General features: G+C 41.6%; 1 protein-coding gene across 1 annotated transcript in view; it reads right to left on the minus strand.

The window, feature by feature from the left end:
• Nucleotides 1-17,026, minus strand: part of MCC (MCC regulator of WNT signaling pathway) — a 392,112-nt gene that overhangs the window by 271,314 nt on the left and 103,772 nt on the right. The window contains 1 exon segment of the mRNA XM_028508357.2: nt 16,179-16,393. Within this exon segment, the coding sequence (XP_028364158.1) occupies nt 16,179-16,393 (215 nt within the window).

A 17,026-nucleotide genomic window follows, 5' to 3' on the forward strand; every position in this document is an offset into this window, starting at 1 on the left:
TCTTACCATCTACTGGAGAAAATTTATAAGTGAACATGTGACCATTGTAGTTTGACTTTTTAAGTCATTCCTACCTATTGAGAGTATCTAAATTTAAAGGACACAAGGTCATAAACTAAGGGGAGGGTGGTAATGGGAAGGAAGTGGGGAGGGATGGGAGGGGGGCTGGATTGGGAGTAAAAAGGAGAAAACTGTATTTGAACAATGATTAAAATAAAATAAAAAAAAGAGTATCTAATATGGGGATAGTAAATATTTATTTTGATTATTTCTGTATTATAAATTCTGTTCATGAATATACTGAAACAAAGGAAATGATCCCATATGAAAAGATACAAAAGACAAATCTGTTATGAAGAGTTTCACTTAAACTTTTTTCCTTTTTAATGAAGGAAACCAATTATGAAAAATTAAATCATACATTACAAGCTTCGGGACTGAAATAAATCAAAGCGTTTCAGTAAATAACGAGGAAATCAACACTTCCTACGCCCATCCAATGATTTAATTAAAGCTTTTTGGATGAAAGCAACATTAACCAGTAGTGTTCATTTTATCTTTATTTATACCTCCTGTTTTAAACAATCAGCTGAGTGAGAAGGTAGGGGTTTCCAAGTCATTTGATAAGTCTTTATTGAGCATCAATTATGTGTTAGGTACTCGGCTGGGTGCAGAGTACAGAGAATGAATGAGTGGGGAGCAACAAATAATAAACAAGTAAACAATTAATTGGATATGGAAAACATCCAGTACTACCCTGCCAGGCCTGTGAGCGAGTCACTTTGGAAAGAGATTCTCCTGCCCCAGCCACGCCTTCGGATGACTGCAGCCCTGGCTGAGGTCTTGACCGCAACCTCAGGAGAGACCCTGAGTCAGACAACCCAGCCTGGCCACTCTTGGGTTACTGACCTGCAGAAACGGTGAGACACCAAATGTTACTTGTTTTCAGCCACTAAGATTTGGGGTGATCTGTTATGCTGCCATGAATAACTACTACAGAAAGAAGTGGGTAAGAGGTAAGAACACACCTAATTAAAGAGAGTGGTCAGGAAAGGCTTAACAAGAAGCTACTTAAGAGCCCTGGCTGGCGTAGCTCAGTGGATTGAGCGCGGGCTGGGAACCAAAGTGTCCCAGGTTCGATTCCCAGCCAGGGTACATTCCTGGTTTGCAGGCCATAACCCCCAGCAACCGCACATTGATGTCTCTCTCCCTCCCTCCCTCTCTCTCTCTCTCTCTCTCTCCCTCTCTCTCCCCACCTTCCTTCCCTCCCCTAAAAATAAATAAATAAAATCTTAAAAAAAAAAAAAAGAAGCTACTTAAGCTGAGACAGATAAAACGGAGTCAGTCCTGAGGTGGTGTCATTAGCTGCAAGAGGAAGAAGAGCATCTGGAAGAAGGAAACCAAAGGAAAAAGGGGACCCAGTGAAGGTCCTGAAGTATACATGGGGGTGTGTGGCCAGAGCCTATTCCATCAGGAAAGTGGGAAAGATGAGGTCAGAGAGGTGGTCTTAGCCATGTCAAGCAGGGCCTCTTGTAAAGAGCGTAAATTATATTCACTGGGAATCCTTTGATGGGTCCTTAGCAGAAGAATAATGTGATCTACTCCGTTTGTAAAACCTCAGTGGGGCTGCAGTATGGGAAGGAATGCTGAGGCCAAGCCTGCTATCTACTCTTGAGGCTTGGATAAGAATGACCAGGAAAGGTAAAAGTATGAGGAATGGCACAAATATGTAATTATGGTTCCTATTACTGTTGCTGCTGTTCCGGACTCAGGTCTGGTATGGCCTCTGCAGCATTGCAGGGGAAGAAACAAATGGAGTGGGGAGAGCAACAGGGATCTGCTGGCCTCTGCAGGACCGCAGAGCCTTCTCTGAGGCAGCCTCTGAACCTCATGCGCCCACCTCCCAACACAGAGCGGGTTATATGCTCGCTAAACCTGGAATGTTGACCTGGAACAAGAACGAATTTACAGTACAAATATTTACTTTTGGGCCCAGGTATGATTTAAAAATATAAATAAACAATTTTTATTATGTAGGAAATGCTCATTGCAGAAAAATTCTCACTCATTTTGCAGGTAAAGTGTATTGCAGGAAAACTTCAAGAGCAAATAAGCAAAAGCAAAGAAACTAAAATGATCAGTTAATCCAAATACTACTCCAAGATAAACACTGTTTTCAACTTCCTTTTGGTAAGCATTCTTCTAGTATCCCTATCTCTATGGAATATACACTGATTACAACTAACATTTTTAGGAAGTTTTTCTCCTTGGCTATAAAAACCATAAGTGCTTATCTTAGGTAGTTTGGGATACACAGAAAATACAGGGAGACACACTAGCGCCAATAATATGACCTCTATTTCTTTCTGAGAATTGAAAGGGGACTGACACCTCACCCAAGTCTGATCTGCCATTTTATAAACATTTGTTTCCTGAATTTTAGCCTACTCAGCCCATTCAAAAAGAAGCATAAAAGTTGAGAACTGTTCGCTACAGTTGGTACCATTTTTATAAATAAGTTGTGGGGGGTAGGAATAAGAAGAGGTTCTTTCTCACCACCAATCCTGACAACAGCTCTCTGTAATATATTGTACAGGCAGTGCTTGTAGAGATGGATAAACTTTTAGGAATTCACACAATAAGAATGTTCAAACTGAATTTTCAGTTTCAAAATAAAACCTTTCTGGAGAAGTATATTAAATTCAGGTTGTCCTGGTTGCCCAAGTTGCTTTCAATATGTTTCCAATGACCTTCAAGAAGTTTGAAGTAAAAATTCTTCCCTTCCTGCACACCAGCCATCCTCATTTTCATCCGACTCTCTGCAAAGTCTTTTGTTGCTATCTTAGGCAATCACCCAGAACCAAAGTGCTGTGGGCCCAGAGAAACTTAAATCTCAGTGATAATCTTGAATATTTTATCGAACAAGTAAAAGCCATTTACTTAATGGAAAGTATTACAATGCATGGTGCCGTTCTAATCAAGGTTTAATTCATTCGAAGGCAGACTTTCAAGAGCCTCAACTTGCATTTTGCTTATAAAAGGAGCCACTCTACAGTTAAATTGCACAGGAATTTAAACCATCCAGCCACAGCCAACCCTGATCTAGTTTTACCCCTCTGATACTACGGTTACCCTTCTGGATTCACTGGAAACATTTTTAGCCAACAAGGCCCAACAGAGATGGATCTAAATGTATCCCAGTCTGGAAAGCTGTGGTGAAAGCTGGGGATTTGGGTTGCATTATAATAAAGTAACCTGAGATGACTCCGAGGGTGTGGGGGGTGGGGGGAGGGAGGGGGGAGCAATGAACAAACAGGGTTTCATTTATACCTTTGGTTGTAAATTAGATGTTTTGTCTAGATTACAGCCATTAGTGGTCACAAATGGAGAAAATGTGTTTGAGTGTGATATGGTTTGAATTTCTAACATCTAACTATGAATCAAAACTAGGGACAAGAGTAATATGGGCATACAGAAGAACTCAGAACCAGGGCTGTCTGGCTAAAGGTTATATGTGGTTTCATAACAAAGGGAAAGTTAGGGCACATAGTAGGAGCACCATATATGTTTATGTACAGTTAGGGCTCTACACTACATTTATAATGAATTTTCTATGGTTCTCACCATAGAGTGTGGATTCAGTCATTTCCAACACTCGTTCAGTCGACTCCATAAATCCGAGTGCTAATGAGCCCCTTCGAGTACTGCCCAACACAAGATGTCTGGGTTGTGGTGGATGACATCAGACTACTTACAGTCAATAAGCTGTAAATGGTCCCTCTTTTCAGAATCCTGTCTTAATAAGCCCCGTTTCTATAATGAAATAAAAACTTTCTTCCCCCAGAATTTCTTGTGGGAAGAATTCCTGTGAAAGGAATACTTGGGTGAACCACATAAGTAAGGACAAGATGCTAAGGACACGTTTAGTAACAAAAGAGGGTTTCTTGACTACAACATATGATGTTAGGAAAGGAATCTGTATCGCTCCTAAGAAGGAGAAGGAAATAGAGAAGAGTGAGCAAGGCCAGGCCAGGACAAGGGTGTGCAAGGCAGAGAGAGAAGCCTCAAGTCTGGGCCAGGGAAGGGTCTCAAGAGGTTGGAAGTGTCTAATGTGGACCCTGATGGTCCTCTTTGCTTAAAAAGAGGTGAGTGTGTGTGTGCATGTGTACATGTGTGTGTAGAGGGAGGCGATTTACATGCGATAAAAATCTCCATATTCTCATCTTTTATGAAAACCTGTGTTGCTCACCAATTCATCTGTGAGCAGAGAGAGATCCTCCTGAGCTCCAGTTCTGGGCTACAGTGGGGAATCGAGACGGCACAAACAGGCACCGACACTGAAGCAGGAAGAGGCAGTTGACATTGGAGTATTATAGTGTTACCAGTACTACTGATTATTTTACAGGGTGCAGCACAAATAACACCCCTTTTTTAAATCACAAAATCGTAAGCATGTAATTGTGTAACAACAATATCACACTCAAGCACACCATATGATATTGTAGGTGAAACGTTCAAATTAAAACTATAAATTATTACACCCATATTATTACCCTACCCACCATACTCAAGCAGGCCTTACTTCTGTAAGGACCCTGTATTTTAGTATGAAACATTATGCTGATGTCTGTAAACAAGAAATAAAAGCTAACAGTTAATAAATGATTCCTTTTCTCAACAGAAGTAGAATTGACATTATAATTCATAGATCTCCTAATCCTTTGCTGCCTTAGTCACTGGCAATGCTTACTTCTTCCTGAGTTTCTGTGAATGCCATTCTTACAGATGAGCAGTGCCTCCACACCTCCTCCCACAGAGAAACAAATGGCCAAGGGAGAGTTGGGGGAGGGGAGGAGAGGGTCAGGCTTGAAAGGGAGGCTGGCCATCTACAGATTAGACTAGATGATACAGACAAGGCCCTTCCATCAAAATCCAACAGAGAGGAGACACTTAACAAATGTGACCAATTACTATTCATAGTAATAGGAACACATCAGTCCTTCTGCCTGCTTCTGTCTCTAGGGAAAGGTTTTGCCGGCATCCATGGTACGAGGACGGTTACCTCAAAGAGCCAAGAGAGACAGGAGTGGGGAAGAGATTACTCCTCCGCCACCGAAGAGACTACTGACAAGTTAGGGTGGGGTCCACCTCTCTCACTACTCTTTTTTTCCTTACCTTTAAGTCTAGCTGAATAAAGCCTGCAGATTTCTTGGCAATTAGACTGAGGTTTCTCAGTTGCAAAGTGATTTTTGATAGATGCCTCTAACTGCGTCAAAGTGGCAGGAGCATTTCTCTCAGCATTTAATGCTAATCTTCCCTGTCATCTAGGCATAGATAAATACACAATCATGTCAGGAGGCCCCAACGTAAATCCACCAGGGTTTTAATTACTCTCCAGCGACAATGTCTTACACAAAATCAGAGAAATGAAAACCCAGCCAGTAAGTCTCTATTTGTGTGTGTGTGTGTGTGTGTGTGTGTGTGTGAGAGAGAGAGAGAGAGAGAGAGACAGACAGACAGACAGAGAGAGAGAGAGAGAAAGAGAGACAGAGAGAGATGGCTCAGGCTAACCCCAGCCCAGCCAGCGCATAGTACATTTCTGTACTATGATGGAATAAGATCAGATATCCACACCCAATTCAGGATGTGAGACAGCACTGTACTCTATAGGTTTGGTCAGGAGAAGGGATGATTTTGTGTTGGCATTGCTTGCATCATTGCTTCTTCCCCTGAGGGTACATAAATCTTGGTTACAAGCTTCAGCTGCAGTCAGATACAGCTGGGTTCAAATCTCAGTCTGCTGCATCCTCAGTTTCATCCCAGGCAATCTTCCTAATCCTCAAACTCTTTTTTTTAAAGATTTTATTTATTTATTTTTAGAGAGAAGGGAAAGGAGGGAGAAGGAGGAAGAGAAACATCAATGTGTGGTTGCTTTTCACATGCCCCCTACTGGGGACCTGGCCCTCAACCCAGGCATGTGCCCTGGCTGGGAATCGAACTGCCGAACGGCCCTTTGGTTTGCAGGCCTGCACTAAATCCACTGAGCTACACCAGCCAGGCCTAATCCTCTACACAGGGAGGATTTTAATCTGTACAAAGGGATCATAACCTTACGTATGGCATAAGATTGTTGTGAGGATTGAGCAAGATCTTCTATAGAAAGAACAATACATAGTATATAGTAAATGCTCAATAAATATTCGCAACACCAGGAGAAATGCAGAGGGAGTTCCCATCTCTGTGCTGGAAAGCACAGGCAGTTATGAGGGTCCAAGTGTCTTCTCTCCCACTCAGGACTCTGGTTAGGTGAACTGAAGAAGGTCATCTTATTTCCCATCTGTGCCAAATAGTAAACACAGTGAACCAACATCTGCAGATCTCACAAATTCAAAAACAAACCCCTGCAAATTCATTCCATAGGTAACTTTTGTAAACCTAGGGTCTCAGATGATCCAGTCACATAGGTTATCCCTTTCAAAAAATAGCCCAACAACCAAAGGTCATTAAAATAAATCAAATTATTTATTTAGGTTCCTCAAATTCTACCAAAGGTTGACTCAGACAATCCACTGACATACTTCTTAATGTCCCTTTGCTTTCACCTTGAACTCCATTAAGCTGTTCAGCTGCACTGGAACCTCTCTCTTCAATGCTCCAGAACTCTGCCCAGTGGCTCCACTGTTTTTCAATCCACTCAAACTGTTCCCCTGCCCCCACTATCTTTTTATTAGACACAGCAACTGTGCCTCTCTCCGAGCCAGCAGGTTTCTGTCCAACTTACGAGCAGACAGGAGAGGTAAAGTGAGTAAGTTGAAACACAATTCTGTTTAGCAATCATGGAGAAGAGACAGCTCTACAGACTCATGCAAATGGGTTTTGCCTCTACACAAACCTTTCTTCTTCATCATTCTTAATTCACGACTTTATCTGCACATACGAAGAGGCACAAAATCCTTACCAAATTAGGAATGTATGTTTCCTGTCTCTCCTTTGCTTTGTCTTAAAAAAAAAGAATAATGTCATTAAGTTGTTAATAATAACTAACTCTGCTATTAAAGCCACACTGAGACAAGTCATTTGAGGAAGGATGGAAGGGAAACTACAAGGAATGACTGGGTGCTGCCAAGCAGCTGATCTGTTTTCATAAAACACTTCAGACATAAGTGGTGTCTGTGTGATGTGGAGGAGGCTCTGCTCCCCTCCCGTAGATGATGGAGGGCAGGGAAATGCAAAGCACGTGGTAACTGTCAGGTGTCTAGATATGGGGCCACTGCCCTCTAGTGTGTACTCTAAAATTCGCAAAATTCCTTTATCCCTGTTAATCAGAGATACCAAAGACAGTAGGAAACAGAATAAAACACGAACCCCTGTTGAACTACCCAACAGAATGATTTAAAAACAATTTAAATTATTACAAGAGTGAGATCCGATGGCTTCCCACCACCTCACTATCTGTTGGGGCCCATACCCTTATCAGGCCCTAAAAATGGATTTGTTGTTCCAGTCCAACAGATTGCCAAAAGGGCAGAAGAGATAGTAAGCATATTTAACAACTGGTATGTCACAGCCACTGGCATTCTGAACAGAGGCACACAATTGCCAGCTGGCAGCCATCCTGGGGGCCCCTACAGGGCCAGCATCACCCCTTACAGGCTGATGCATGTGGGGAGGTGCTGGGGGTTCCTAGGAGATGGGACTGGGTAGCCAGGAGGACAGGAGGCATGGAACAGAACTTTGCCAATACTGGGTAGGCCAAAAAGTCCGTTATGTTTTTTTCTGTAACATGAAAGACACATTTTTCATTTTCATCAAAAACTTTATTGACTTGGATATCCATTTTGGGTATGTCATCTATCTCTTGCTATTGGCTTCTGGTGGACAGAGGCCAGGGGTGCTGCTAAACATCTTCCAATGCATAAGACAGCCCCACAGCAAAGAATTATTTGGCCAAAATGTCAATAGTACCAAGAAACTTCACAAACCACGTTTGACATGTTTGATCACATGGCTTGTTCTCCATACCCTGCACAAATCTTTCTTGTGTGTTTTGGTTGTGATTTTACCTTTCTTGAAGTCATAAAGCATAATATGCCAAAAACGTTGTTTTCTTACATCTTCAATATTAAAATGGCTGCACAAAAATTTGCCAATTTGGTAAGTTTTTAAAAAATGTATGTTGATATGACAGCTGTCGTAATACAATCTAACAGAATTGTTTTTAATGATGTTAAAGACAACTAAGCACTATCAGAGCCATCTTACATGAAAAACATAATGGACTTTTTGGCCAACCCAACGTTTTAACAAATGATCAGCTGTACTGAGGTGTCATGGCTGAACATTAGCTCTGCAGAGGGGATTAAAAGACAAGAGAACAGCAACCCAGTACCACCCGACAGAGCAGAAAAGAGACCCAGGGTCCTACCCCAAACACCCTAAGGAGAGGACTCGAGGGTCCTCATTTCCCACCAGCAGCTGTCCCTTCTCTTGCCAACAATGCGGGACATCCCCCAGTCCAGGGCAGTGGCATGAGGTATATCAGGAAACCCAGCTTCTAACCTCAGTTTTCCTGCTTCTCCCTGTGTGACTTTAGGCAGAATTTTGGTGTGGGCCTCCATATTCCCATCTTTTAAATGGAGAGGTTAGATTCATCTCCAGGTAGGAATTATTATCCTTTTTCATGATCTGGTATTCCCAAATGACTTCTACATACAAGATTATTCAGCATAATTTTTAATGACAACATCTTTGAGGCAGCTCCTACCTAGCTCATAAAAAACTGCTTGGTAAAGATCTTGAAATGTGCTTGAGCAATCTCATTTCTTAAGAACTTTTAAAGTTTGTGTTTCCAAATTCTACCCCACATATATCCAGTTGTAAGGAACTCTCAAGATGCACTTTTGATGATTCGATAAGGAAAACAGCGCTAGCAACTGCCATCATTTACTGAGCATCCACTTGTGTGAGGCACTGGATTCAGCACTTTCTCTGCACTGTTGTGTTTCATCCCCATGACAACCATAGGACGGATGTATTATTATTCCTATTTCATGAGAATGCAGAGGCTGAAAGAGGTTAAGTGACTCATCCAAAGTCAGCGAAAAGAGCATACACATAGTGTATGTCGCTAAAATCCACATCCTTTGTTATTCAGCTACAAGGGCTTCCTGCATGCCAGGGTTCCCATCAGGAAATGGAGAAATGTGAAAAACAAAAGCAAATGTGAATTCTTTCATGAAATTATTATTTTTTCATTTATTTACTTACTTAGAGATACCTACCTACTTTTGGTGCCAAAAAAATCCTTTCTTTCATGAAATGGTGGTGATATTAGACAGTAGGTAGATTGGCTTTTGATTTTTGGCAACATAAAAAGTTGGAAAATTTCAATCTTTTGAAGTGTTAGCAGTCCATGAAATTGCAATATCTGGGATCCACCATCCTCTTGTAGCACAAACATGTGCCATGCCGGTATTACATTCGTTGCCAAGATGAAAAGCTTCTAAAGGATGGTATGTCGGACTTTTGTATGTCTGATTGATGATAATTTGTTGGTAAGGAGAGTCATATTATCTCTCCACACTCTGAATAGATTATAGGGAAGAAAGGAGATTCCTCTGGCTATTATACTCATTCTTCAGTCCTTCCATTTGTGACAAAGACACAGAGGAAACAAGGTAAGTGAAGAGCAGAGGGGGCAAAACGAACGGCAGGGAGCCTCTCCTCTAAAACCCAGTCACGTAACTACATAGCCTGTCACTGCAGATTTTACACTCATAGTAGTAATAGTAACAGCAACAATCAGTCCTTTAAGAGCATATTCATTTTTACGGATAGAGAAAACTGCCATCAAATTTAAAGTTTGTCCCAAAAGGAGTATTGTGATTTCAAGAGGATGTGAGAACTTCTTCCCGAATTTATGCCTGAAGAGTATTTTAGATATCAAAAAGTACTTGTGAAGACTTTTTAATAACTCAGTCTTTATAAAGTTGGTCAAGTGGTTATATCAAAACAAAGATGTTGATCTATCTTGCCACTACTACACATACTCCTTATTTATTTGCACACATTTTGAAGTTTTTTCTGTATCGGCTGAAATGTGTAGACTTGACATGTTTCCTAAAGTAATATAACTGTGGATTCTGCATCAAATAAAGTTCAATTAATGATGAATTGTATTAATAATTATGACCATACAAAGAGACACCACTTTAATTCAAATTCCAGTCCTCAGATGTTATAGCCTAAAGAACAAAAGGTGCTTGAACTACTGGATAAAAAGAGTTGCAAAACTCGCTACGTCTGTTTTTTTAAAATTCACTTACTCTTATTGCCACAACATGTAACTGTTTTGTTTTGCTTCTTTAAAAATGTAAATCACTTTTTCAAAAAAACAAAACAAAACTGTAAGTGTGAAATTAAATCAGAAAACTGGAGCCAGCTTGCCCACAGGATTCTAAAGGAAGCTGGCCTGAGCAGCAGGACGCAGCAGGCGGACACCACTGTCCTCACCTGTGCAGAAAGGAGGCCATGTCATCATTTGAAATATCAGGGAAAACTCGCTACACAGTGCATTTCCCCAGAGATCACTGGCATTTCAGATGACTAACATCACAAAGCCTAATGTGTTTGTCTCTGCCCAACCAAATTTATTTATTTATTGAAATTCAGCTTCAATCACTTGGAAGTGCCAATTTGAGATTCTGAAAATTTTTCATTCACATCATATTGTAGAGCCTTCTGTAGCCACTCTAAAAAATGTAGTATTTTATTTGTATTGCCCCAATTTGATGAAAATGTAAAGAGTAATAAGCATGCCCTGTGCTTAATAATTTCTTGCTCTTAATTTTGAACAATGCCCGGAAGAGAATGCTCCCGGAAGAGCACTGCTCCTATCTTCAAGTCAGGGCACATCCTCTTGACCAAAGATTTCAATGTTGTAATCCCAAATCTGCAAGTACCATAATTATTATAGCATCTTACAATTACAAAAGGAGAAACAGAAAGTTCCCTATATTAAAAGAAATTCAGGGAGCCCTGGCTGGGTGGCTCAGTTGGTTGGAGCACTGTCCAGATAAGCCAAGGCTGTGGGTTCCGACCCCGGTTGGGGCACATACAGGAATCAACCAATGAATGGGTAAATACATGGAACAACAAATCAGTGTTTCTTTTTTTGTTCCCCTCTCTTTTCCCCTCTCCCTCTAAAATCAATCAATAAAATTTTTTTAAAAAATCCAAGAAATTCAGGGATGCATAAAAAATTCAGGGATACATTAGAAAAATGATGAAGACCTTTTAAATGAGGAGAGATGGGGAGATGAATAATGACTAACTTTTCATCAACTTTCTGTATTGGTTCAATACTTTATACCTTGTGCATGACTTCTTTTATAACATAATTGCATTTAATTAACATCAATTAATTCCTTTATTAATAAAAACTTAAAAAGGCCAGCCCTGGCTGGTGTGGCTCAGTGGATTGAGTGCCAACCTGCAAACCAAAGTGTCGCCCGTTCAATTCCCAGTCAGGGCACACGCTGGGTTGGGGTCTGGATCCCCAGTTGGGGGCACATGAGAGGCAACCACACATTGATGTTTCTCTCTTTTTCTTCCTCCTTTCCCCTCTCTCTAAAAATAAATAAATAAAATCTTTAAAAAAATTTAAAAGGTTGATAATGAATACTTTAAAAACCAAGTAGCATGGGGAAGGGATCTATCAAGAAACTGGCATTTCGTTCAGCAATTTGTCAGTGTGGAAGCTAGAAAATAAAACTTGGTTATGTTTTATATTTTATAATACTTAAATATGTCACTACTCAGATTCAATAACATTATAATTTCTTCTTGTACTCTTCCCTGAAATACGGATCTTAGGAGAGAAAATCCATCAGAGAACAGGGTATATATCTTTCTCATTGTGTCCCTTCTTTGTCGACCTAAAATGTCTGTCGTTGCTTTGCTCATAGCTTTATGAATAAGACTCAGCTTATACCTGAAGTTTTGCTGCTGCTCTGGGGCAGCTTGGCACCATGTCAATCTAGCCAAGCTGGAACTAGGCTCCCCGAGTTCTCTTTCCTGTGTGGTTCTGTATGGTCATGAGAAACAGTATACATGAAATTCAGAAGGTGGAAAGGAAGAAGTCATATTTTTTTATGCTCTGAAACTTGTTGCTCATCTGCCACTCACTTATGTGGTGAAGCAGGCTTGCTCCAACTCTCACCTGGTCTCCTCCTTCAGCATCTCTGAGTCCTGGGCCAGGTGTGTGTGCAGCTCTATAGCAATGGACACCAGCTTCTCCTGCAGGTCACCCACAGCATCACGGGTGGACATGGTGAGAGACAGAAGCAGGTTCCAGTTTGTTCTCCTTGATCCCAATGTGTCCCCATGCATTTCGGCTTGTCCTTGCTCTCCTCTACATCTAGCCTTCCTTCTTATCTGCTCATCTGCTAGACGAATAGTAACTTCAGGCTCAACACTAGATACAGAATCAACAGCCCTAATAGACTGCTCTACCAGCTTCCACATTTGGCTAAGATCTATCCCTTATAATAAACCCTTTCCTCTACACATGTGTAGCCATTCTGCTTCTCAGATGCAACTCTGATTGCTATAAAGCTTCTACGCACATCATCTTCTTGCCTTTGTGTTTTGAACTGTATGTCAAGCCTCAAAGCCATAATATCCACTGTATTCGGAAGGAGAAGAAGCAAGTATTTGGTGGTAGAAGAAAAGGAAGAGATGCTTAGAATGGTAAAAGCTTGTGTAGGAAGCTCCCAGAAACTTCTCAATTCTAAAAATGCTTGTTCCAATTATTAATTTATTGCCTCTTATCTCCAAATCCGCCTTTGCGTGCTCTGCTTGTAAAACTGAAGATGGACCCTGTAAACATTTTCCCTTTGTCCACTGGGGGCACTGGAGGGACACTGGAGGAGAAGGGAATTCTCTCCCCGATTCTGTTGTGCTGGCCAACTTGTTCCTGTGGTGGGTAGAAGCCAGCAGCCCAGGACATCCAGTGGTGCTCACCCCTAGGGATTTTCGGTGGCACCATTTGGGAGACTTCTCAGTGGGTTTTGCCACCACTGCAGCAGGCAGCTTCCCAGGGAATTCCTCAGACACCTCGGTGGGCATTTTCCTTAGTGATGCTCAATGAGTCTTGCAGACTCTCCAGTGGATGGCATCCTAGCAAGTTGGGCTGACATCCCAGAGGGCTGGTTTCCTGCTCTCTAGCCCTGGTCTGTGGCATCTTAGGGAACCTCTCTGCCACCCAGTGGGCCCCTTTCCATGTGGTCTGGTGAGGAGAGGGCCCTCTTCTACATGTCTTTCTTCCTTGGGTACCGTGTCTCCACATTAGAGGGAGTGGTTGCTTTTACATTTGCTGCTCCTGTATTCATTAGAGTTTCCTTTACTTCTCAGTAGGTAACCCCCTGCTACTACTTAATAAAATTTTATGTTAAACTTTTCCTGTGTGGATTACTGTGTGCATTCTGTCTCTAAACTAGGCACTGATAAAATTGTTTTTGCTCTTAAAAGTTAAAAAAAAAGAATAGAACTGAATTTTATTAGTTTAGCATTTGGTTTAGAAGGAACATAAATTATTTTTCATGTGAGTATGTAAGGGAAGGCATTGCCCAAGTGTGCAGTCTAGAGAGGTTATTTGCTTTCTTTGGCCACCAATAAGGAATATATTTCTCAGACCGGGCTCCATGGGCCCCTGTGAGCAGACCCTGCATCCACTGTTGCTATGAAACAAACCACCCTGAGCACAATGGAGAAAACGACTATCGTTTACTACTTCTCACATCTGACAGGGGGACTCGGATGTCAGTCACATGACACATGATGAAAATACTGGAAGGGTGAAGAGGTGGGGCTCACAATGCCCTCTCCCAAAGGGTCCAAAACATTATTGAGGGTCTGCGAGTGTAAACAGTATTTTAATTTTTTTTCAATTCAGTGAGAAAATAAATAATGTAATCCCCATCACAGGACTTCAATGCCTGTATTTGAATTTATGGGCTTGTTCTCGCCAAGGGACCATCTTAAGTGAGTATGTATAACCATCTTTATTTCTTTGTGGAGTTATAGCTATTTTTTTACTTATTCATTGTATTCCAATTAACAGTCACTATCATCGACGATGTGCTTGTCATAAGCTTTTATAGACATATATATAGAAAAGTGTGCAAACTCTAAGTGTGTAGTTCATAAATTTCAGTAATGTGAACATTCCTGCCCGAGCTGGGTGCTTGACATTTAAAGGATTGTTTCTTACACTGGCTTTTACAGAGGTCATCTCAGGCAGTTACATCAGGCCCGAAGCTTTACCAATGACACACAGAGAGATCCCAGCTCTGGGAAGCAGGGTGTGAGCCAGCCTCCAACCAGGAGAGGAGGAAGAACAGAATGAAACCCAGGAGGTTACTGAAAAAGGCTAAGAGCCACGCAGAGGTAGGAAATAGCCAACTCTGACAGTTTTCAATAGTAGGTTTGCTGCTGAAAACTTGTGGGCCATGAAACCTGAATCTGTCACAGCAGGTGCCACTAAATTTTGATCAATGTGTTTTGATGAATGCCAACTTTGATCAAAATAAATTTGATGAATTGGTTCTTCCTATAACCCACACTGCTCTTGCACGTTTGTTCTGAACAAGGCTGAGCTGATACAGCACAGAGGAAAGTCCGACTTGCTGCAAGTCCTGTGTAACAGCACAGCCTGAGTCCAAGCCCACGCCTGAGGAAGATGGCGTATTTACTGATGCTTGCCTAGTGTCCTGAGCAAGGCAAGGTTAGGATAGGCAATGGTTCTACTTAAACTGTGCAAGAATGTCCTTCAAGGGTGACCCAGTGATAGACAGTGCAATATGTATGGGTGCTTTTACAGATTACATGAGACATAGGCATGCCCTGGTAGTAATTGTGTGTGTATGTGTGTGTTTAATACACTCTACATTTTATAATAGTGTTAGATTTACAGAAAAGTTGCAAAAATAGGACAGAGAATTCTCACATACCTCACACACAGTCTCCCCTATTATTAACATCTTACATTATTATGGTGTAGTTGTCACAGTTAATGAACCAACATAGATACATTATTAACTAAAGTCTAGAATTTATTCAGGTTTCCTCAGCTTATACCTAATGTCCCATTCAGGGACCATGGTGCATTTAGCTGTCATACCTTCCTAGGCTCCCGTTAGCTGCACCTGTTTCTTTTTCTTAGACTTTTCTTGCTCTTGATGTCCTTGCCAGTTTCAAGGAGTGCTGGTCAGGTATTTTATAAAATGTTCTTTAATTGGGATTTGTCTAATGATTGTATTTTAATTATTTCTGGCTTATATGGAATTGTTAGTTCCTTCAGACATGACCCAAAAATGTCTGCATCAGAAAATGCTCCTCAAACACAAAATATCTGAGAACCACTGCTCTACATCAAAACAGACTGTAAATGTACATAAGATAAGTAAAGTTGTTAAGATACTTATTCCACCATTCAGACTTCAATGTCAAGAAGCAAGGTAGGTTTATGGACCTGTCCACAATGATTGGACAGCCATCTCAGCTTGTAAACTGACTGCACATCACCTGAAATGGTCCAGGCCGTCAACCACCCACCCTCATTCCGCAGAGCTAACTCAGAAGGGAACACAGTGGCTTTTCACCCAGGGGTCCTCATGGTAATGGTTCATCCTAAAGGAAAGGGGAAGGTGAAACTAAGCAAAATTACATTCTAAGTTGTGCCATAGTTTTCAACAGAAAATATTTTAAAAGTACAAGCAGGAACAAAATCAAACCTACTCTCCTCTTTGGTTTTCAAATGAGAAAAGTCCAAATTAGAGAACAGAAAGGATTATATACTATTAATTTGTAATGTCTGGTAACATAGAAGTATTCTAGTTGTGGAAAAGCTATTACTGATATTCTAGTAATTAAGTCTAACTTAGAGACCAAAAACACTTTAGGAGTCCATTCTGCTCTTTCTTAATAATGAGTAAGGTCACCAGCCATAAGTGTTTGGAGCATTGAACATTATTGGCAATGCTGGAACCCGTACAATGCTTATTAGATAATTAAAAATGACAATATCTGATATGTTCCTTGGAGCTCAAAATTAAAATATTTGCAGTGGAAATACACACAGGCCTGAAGACGCGTTCTGTGAACCAGAACGTACTCACCGTGTTGGCCAGTTCTAGATAGCTTCCTCCCACAGAGCTGCCGAAACGAGGGGCCTGTGTGAGCAGTTTGTGGAGGGCAGCAGCCTGCTGGTGCGAACAGCTCCCGCCATACTCGAGAAGCTTCTGCAGAGCCGACTGACTCTGGAGGTCTGGGCTGTGGAGGTCCCTGGCACCCGAGTCGTATTCCCAGCTCTCCCTGGCTGCTGATACGGCTCCTAGGAGAAGCAGGGAAAAGAAAAAGATGCTTTCTTCATTAGCCTGTGGGTGGCCAGTGGGCAATGATTTGGAGCCTCCTAATGCTTCCTTGTGCCAGCTAGTCGGAACACATGTGGTGCCCCGGCTGCACGCTAAGCACTTTCTCTTTCAAATTAACACACAGGGAGCCCAGAGATAAAAGCAGTTTTAGGCAAAGCATTCAGAAATAACTATCTGATGAGTATGTGCCTCCACAAAAATGTTTAGCACAAAAGCATTGGAGAGCCAAGAAAAGGGAAGCCAGGTCAGAGCCACATCTGTCTGTGATTTACAGAGAGTTACTGGATGATGAGGCCTCTGACTGTAATTCCTTTTCTAGCTGAGGAAGAAAGAAGCAAGAGAAAAGACAGAAAGTTAAGATATGACACTTTAATCATAATTTTCTGTTGTCTGTGTACTCTCACCTGGAAGGAGCTGTAGGAAGCTGGACTGTATCTGCCAGTGAGGGGTAGCCGTGCGGCTGAGCCCTGAGTGATAGAATGTGAACAGAAGTGATGAGGACCATTGCAGGGTCTGGCTCATAAGCCCCCCAGTGTGTGATTCTCCAAGCCCTTTGCCTTCGGGCCTTGTTCAAATGGGCACGGCGCCCTGGG

Source organism: Phyllostomus discolor, chromosome 3 (assembly GCF_004126475.2).
Source record: "Phyllostomus discolor isolate MPI-MPIP mPhyDis1 chromosome 3, mPhyDis1.pri.v3, whole genome shotgun sequence".
Lineage (NCBI taxonomy): Eukaryota > Metazoa > Chordata > Mammalia > Chiroptera > Phyllostomidae > Phyllostomus > Phyllostomus discolor.